This window comes from Phalaenopsis equestris, unplaced genomic scaffold (assembly GCF_001263595.1).
Source record: "Phalaenopsis equestris unplaced genomic scaffold, ASM126359v1 Scaffold000932, whole genome shotgun sequence".
NCBI classification, from domain to species: domain Eukaryota; kingdom Viridiplantae; phylum Streptophyta; class Magnoliopsida; order Asparagales; family Orchidaceae; genus Phalaenopsis; species Phalaenopsis equestris.
Window position 1 is genome coordinate 776,762 of NW_018165371.1, and position 7,311 is coordinate 784,072.

General features: G+C 34.3%; 1 protein-coding gene across 1 annotated transcript; it reads left to right on the top strand.

Annotated features, from left to right (window-relative positions):
• The first annotated feature begins 5,090 nt into the window (after positions 1-5,090).
• LOC110032376 (probable serine incorporator) lies at positions 5,091-6,912 on the top strand. Its single transcript, XM_020735993.1, is given in 4 exon segments — positions 5,091-5,117; positions 6,166-6,406; positions 6,483-6,668; positions 6,671-6,912. Coding segments are annotated over 4 exon segments (549 nt in total). The 3' UTR covers positions 6,766-6,912.
• The last annotated feature ends 399 nt before the right edge of the window (positions 6,913-7,311 follow it).

The window sequence follows — 7,311 nt, forward strand, 5'->3', positions numbered from 1 at the left end:
TTGGTGGCTGAACCCAACCCAAACCATGCCTTGACCCAATTTGACCCAAAATTACTCTTTTCCCATACTATTTCAATCTCATACCTTTACACATGACCAACCCCAATTGACTTCACTAAGACCAAGCCCTGGCCTCCCTGAGTTGGATGGCGACCAATCTCTGGTCGGCCAACCACCTTGGTGGTCGGAAACCTAAAATCAAAAGCTCCACCATGGCCAAAATTCAAAATTAAACCTATCCAAGGTGGCTCATCTCAGTTGGATTTTTTCACATTGTTTGCATCCACATAAGCAACTTAGGACACCCACCAATTGCCTCTGGTGGCCTCTCCTTCCCTATCTATTTAAACCCCCCTCCATGGCCAAAGGAGGAGAGCTTGAAATTCCTTGGGGAGACTCTACAAAATTGCTTTCAGAGCTTCTTCAAGATCTCCTAAGTGCAATGCAATCATTTTCCAACCCTCTCCTCTACTGAATAAAGCCAATTTTCTAACCCTAATTTGAGGCTAAAACAGGACACTGACCAAACCTCCACCAAATCTAAATTAATTGCACTCACACCATCCCTACATCAAGAGAAGAAGATTCCCCACAAAAGCTCTATCACCAGAGCACCCTAAGGTGGAATTTGACCAACTTCCCAAATCAACTTTGGTCGAAATCATGTCTAGGCGATTCACCACGGCTTGAGGCTCCATCCCTAGGTTCTTGCAACCCCCACAAAGCTTCCACAAGCATTCAATCGAGGCTACCCCTCTTGGGCAAGGTATTGAAAGTTAACCTTAAACCGAGCTTCATTTCACTCTCCATTCACATAGAGTTGATTAATGGGACAATTAATCATATAAATATGTTCTCCTCGTCAAGGCGAGTCTATAAGAAGAAACTACACTTTATTTGGTTGAGAATCAAGCAAGATATTAACCCTAGAAAATGGACGGTTTGCGGACTTGATTCATTGGGGACGATGACCACGCGCCGTCCGATCGAACGTGCATCACTTGGACTGTCCTGATCGCACCGAACAGAGCTACGGTTTGAAAAGGGAGAGCTGACGCAGACAACGACGCCCAATCCCACGGCGACACACGTCTCTTTGACACGTACGAGGTTGAAGCGGATAAGTAGAAAATTAGGGGATTTTTCTTATTTATTTAATTCCCAAAACTTAAAAAATGCATAACTTTGTGTAGAAAAATCATAAAAATAAAATAAAAATACCCTGTTCCTTAGTGGAGAGAGGAGAACAATGTGAAAATATTTTCAAGTTTACTTAATGCATATATTATTTTTAATAATTAAATGGTGTTTTACTTATTTTAACTCTCCATTTTCATATAAATTTTCCCATGACTTGAGCTTTGGAGCTTTTATTCTACATGTTTTTAGGATGCTCCTTATGATTTTTCCAAGGTCAGGGGAGATCTCTAGGCATAGATATCTAATTTTTAAGTTAATGATCTCTGTTTTGGTAAAATATTATGATAATTAAAATACTCATCATAAAAATACAAAACTTATTTTGGTAGGTTCACTGTAGTTAGAGGATCCTAGGAAAAACATCAACTTGGTTTAATTCATTTAAAATAACCCTAATTGTCACCAACCTTAAAAATGAAAAAAAAATTAATTTGGAATAATTATAAATGTAAATAACATAAAAATTATTTCACACTGTAATTTAATGTTAAAAGATCTCCCCATAAAAAATTCAGGTCAATTGGAGTTAATTTGACCACTCAAATGGATTAATTAAGGGAAATAAAATTTTTGGCATTAAAATAATTATAATAATTAAAATGCAATTAAAAAAAAATCACCAAATTGGTTTTAGGAGCTCCTTATGATCAGCGAAACTTAAGGAAAATAAAATTGGAATTAAAATTAATACTTCATTTTTTTGAGTTATTTTAAGCATTTAAATTAATTGAAATTAATTAAAAAACATGAAATTCACAAAATTGTAAAAACACACTAAATTATCACATTTAGCTTCTTAATCATCTAGAACCAATTAAAATAATTTTCTTGATTGTCTAAGTCAAGATATTGATTTTAAAAGGCTTAAAAATAAATTTTCTCTAATTTTTCACTAAAATAATTCTAATAATTAAAATATAAATAAAAAAAAATATGAAATTTATTTCTTTGGGTCCCTGGACTCAGAGAGATTTAATAAAAATATAAAACTTAATTTTTGTTTTAAATATTATTTTATATTTAATTAATATTTAAAACCAACAAACAATTTTAATAATTAAATTAAATTTCTTAAAAATCATGAAAATTGGTCGAAGTGGTCTTCTGACCTAGGTGAATCTCCAATAATTTTCTTAAGGACAGATATTTTATTTTAGTTGAGTTATTAAATTTTCATTGAAAATCCCTATTTTTGCATTAAAATAATTATGAAATTAAATAAATTCAGAAAAATCATATTTTCTCCTCTGATGTTTTAATTAATCCATGAGTGAGGTAACATAAAATTTTTAAGTCATTTGAGTCTAATTTAATGAATTATAAGGTACTAAGACCTTAGGGGCAAAAGTGTAATTTTAGAAATTTGAGCTTAATTAATATTTAGGCCTAACCAAGACTGTAAATGGGTAATGGATGATCTTAAAATAACATGTCTTGATGATTGAAATACAAAAAGGGATAAAAGGGATAAGTGGTAGAAACCAATTCCATTTTGGTCTTATAACAGATAAATTTGCAATTTTTCAAAATTAATGAAATTTAGAAGAATATTAGAAGATTAAATAGGGAGATATCAAGGTGAGGGGTTTGATTTTAGAAGATTATAACTCATTGATTTTAAGCCCCAACTAATAGTTTTGGGATGATTTATAATTCATGATAAGGATTAAGAATATAAATATAAACATTAAAAAAATATTTTTTCTTAAATTATAAATCCACCCATTAAATTTTAAGAGCTTAGTAGTGAACTAGGATTAATCAAAATATTATCTAATGAGGTTTAGAAAATAGCTTATAATTAATTTAGAACCTTCCAAAACACTGCAAGTCTATTCTTTAAAATTAAATTCCTTAATTGAGTTGAGTTAACCTCAAAGGTCTTTACCTATACAATTCATAAGTGAGATATCAAGTGATAATTACCCTACTTAAGGGATAATCAAAACATCAAATTTTACTGAGCATACGGGTATTAACTGGGTGAACTATATAAAAAATATGATAAAACCATAATGAACTCAATATAATTTCGGGGACCATGAAATGTCTAAGATATTACCCAAAACTTCTTCATGATCCTTTGAATGTCTTGAAAGACATGTGGGCTTATTATAATTTACTCAACGGAATCATCCTTAAAATTTTAAATATACTAAGATGTGACATAGGATTTGTAGGCATTCTTTAAGCTTGTACTTCCTACTTTTTCTACAAGCATGCTTTAATTCCTACAAAATTATAGATATATATGCTTTGCAAATACTGAAGTTTCAGGTGGAGGAATGAGATGACTCGTCAGGTACACTTTTATAGTTTACAGCGCTTTCTTTTCTCGTACTTTCTACGTTGTACTTTTACGTTCATAAACTTGCATGCTAAACAACGTTGTCACGCTGCATGAAAACTAAAACCTTTAGGATAGCCACAAAACTGAAACTAAAACCAAAATTAAAATGAACCAAGATAAAATCTACTGCCACAACATTAAAAATATAAGACAACTCAAAATTTAATCACAAACATCACAAAACAACAATTGCAACTAAATTAAGACGTTTCTATTGGATGATCGAGAATCTCGGATGAGTTCGGGAATCCCTCGGGGGAGGTAACCTATGGTTGCTATCGAGGCTTTCCACGGTCTAAAGGAAAGTATGAAACTCATTAAGTTGAGTTTAGTAAATTCATTCGGACTAAGTGAATCTGATAGAAAATAGTGGTACCGGAACGAGGGAACCATAGGATCCTAACCGGTGTCGGTCTAATCAACTTTAATATGCCCCATAATATTTAAATGACCATTTCCATAGGGACGTATGATTTAACATCATAATTGTACACATTAGAAAACTTAAACTCGTCACGACGAGCTTGAAGCTAGCATTGTGGGCAGCACGACCATCTTCAACAACATATCTTTCTTTAGATTTAAACAACAAGCCATAAGATTTCGTGGTTGTTTGCTTATGCGACATAAATCCTCAACATTTTCTTTAGGCTTTCGTATAGCTCTGTTATACAATTTAAGCCCTAACCTGCTTTAGGATTTCGAGGTTGTCGTTTGTCACGACCTAAATCCTCACATTTTTCAAGCTATTTGTGTGATCGTTTCATACGAATATAAGCCCTAATTAATAAAATTGGTAGGATGAAACACTTAAACATTTCTCTTTTAAATTGAAGTCAAACCATAGGATAGCTTGGGAAGTCACTAAGGATCTCATCAGGATTCGTGACATCTTATGATATCTCCTAGTTCTTCATCCTTTGGATTCTAAAATAAAATATTCCAAATTTGAGTCATTCCCCTTTCACACCTCTTTGTCCGATTTTATTAAAAAGTCCTAATCATTTTGACCCATTTGAAGATAATATTTCCTGATTTTTATCGAGATTTTTCTTAGGTGACTCTGGTTATCTAAGATGTAATTAACTACGGGGTGCTAACTCTCCAACTGGAACTAGAGGGGCTACTAAAGCAACGACCGCCCTAAAGACCTCAACGAACAGTTGATCTGGTTTCTCAAGTCTTGCAACACTTCCTGAACAAATTCTTCCATGAACTCTCGGGTACATGCTACTTCTTCGTTCTTCTGACTCGTCACTTGTTGTTTTTGTTGTTGGTTTCTTCTTCTTATTGAAGACATGCTTCCATGCTCATCGTACAGAGAGAGAGAGAGAGAGAGAGAGAGAGAGAGAGAGAGAGAGAGAGAGAGAGAGAGAGAGAGAGAGAGAGAGAGAGAGAGAGAGAGAGAGAGAGAGAGAGAGAGAGAGAGGTGGTAGTAGACAAGCAAAAGAGTATTCTTTATTCATAATATGAACTCCTATTTATAGGCCTAGGTCCCAATATCATAAAAGTACATAATAGCCCCTAATTGTTAACCTTTATGGGTAGTTTTTTGGTAATTTACAAGGTTTGTATATAATAAGGCTTGAGACCAATTCGATTGATAAGGGTCGCCTGATATTCTGGCAGGTCTTAGTTCAATCGATTTTTGTCCGAAGGAGTCCCTCCATCGATTGTTTTGAAGGCTGATGATCGTTCCGAGGGGCGTCCTTTTGTCTGTCGATCTTTCGACTAAAGTGTTTTCTCTGTCGTTGCTCACCTGAAACGATCATCTATTGCTACGTCTGATCAGTTGTTCTTTCTTTGTAGGTCGTTTATGTACTTATATTCAATTGTATTTTAATCATTGATGTATTTACAGCTATAACTTATAAAATCAATGCTTGAGCACCCATAATGTTACCTGCTAGTCGAGTTACTATTAGGAATTGTGTGGTTAGATAATGATTTGTTTTATTGTTTAAACAGCTTACATAAAACATCTAAATTAGTATGGGCATAAGTTGTCCTTTCTTGTTATGATGTTCTATATCATTAGGAAATTATCATAAAAACTGTCGATCTGACTATAAAGGCTGAGATTGATTGACCATATTTAAGTTAGCAGTAATTTCTTTTTTTGTTCATTTTGCTATATAAGCTATTAAACTATCTGTTCCGTGAGATTATTTAATAGCAAATTCACTTTCACAATCAGGCTGCTGAAATATGAAGGAATGTTTTCCTAGAAACTTTATGATATAAACTAGTACACTTTTCGGGCCGCGCTTACCCCACTGAAATTTCCATTCGATTATTGGCTCTTTTATTTGGTAGGACATCTTTCTTCTTTAAAAGTACCATGGTTTATCAAATTGTCATAATATTAGTTTAACTAATAGATAAGTTCTGTTACATTAAATTTATATGGTCTCCTGTTTGCATTCCATCATCCTGCTACCCCTTCTATTCAGGGGGTTTAATAATGATTTTCTCTCGAAGCCAACCCCAAATAGTTATGAGAAGGCTAATGACGATTTCTCTCTCTCATGTTAATGTCTTTATTCTTTTCATTGTGGGAACTAAACATAAAATATTGAACATTCAAACATGCAGTAACTTTCTCTGAAACACAGGTGAATGGCAGCCTCTTGCCTGCTTCTGTCATCTCCGTGTATTGCGTTTATCTATGCTACAGCGCTCTCTCAAGTGAGCCCCGAGACTACGAATGCAACGGTCTCAACAACCACTCAGAATCCGTTTCGACAGCTACCCTTGTTTTGGGAATGCTAACAACCGTTCTCTCAGTTGTTTACTCTGTTGTCAGGGCCGGTTCCTCAACAACATTTCTCTCCCCCCCATCCTCCCCAAAATCCGGTACCTCTAAAACATCTATTCAAATTTCACTCTTCATTTTATCCATCAACCAATTCTCACATCAATTGTGCTGCAGGTTCATCCAAGCCGCTGTTGGAAGGAGAAATCGAATCAGGGAAGAATGAGGCAAAGCCTGTTACCTACTCTTATTTCTTCTTCCATCTTATATTTGCGCTGGCCAGTATGTATTCTGCCATGCTTCTTACTGGATGGAGTGGCTCAAAAACTGGCAGCTCGGAGCAGATGAACGTTGGATGGACTTCGGTTGGATCCGTATCTGCACACAATGGACAACAGCTGCTCTGTATGTGTGGACTCTCTTGGCTCCTTTTATCTTCCCTGGTCGTGAGTTTTATTAAGATCTTCCCTCTCTGCATCGTTTGGTTTGAATAAACATTGCTATTGTTCTCTTACTTTGTCTCATTCTTATTTTAGAATTGCTTGTAAAGATGGCGTGTAAATATGTGTTGAATTTTATGGTATTTTGTTACATCTGTATAAATATGTTTCAGTAGATTTGCACAATGCATTTGAGATAAAAAAAAAAATCTCTTACTAATCTACCCTGATCGAGCTATTTAAGCTTCTAACAGTTTATGCAAGTCGTATGCATGGGACACATTGCATCAACATTTTGTGCTTTCATTTAGATACTACCCAATTCATATGTACTTACAAATCGAACACCTAAACTCTAGTTTTTTGTTTATATCATCGAAAGCTTTCATATCATATCGGAAATCACTATTTTAACTTTTAAACAATGAGGCATCTTTCATGTATAGGTCAGGTGACGTGCATGTATAAAAATTGAAGTTTAGGCGTAGGAGTTAAGTGGTTTGTGTGTATATCTTTCTAAGTTTAATTATCTAAATGGCCTTAAAAAAACATATCATATAACATAA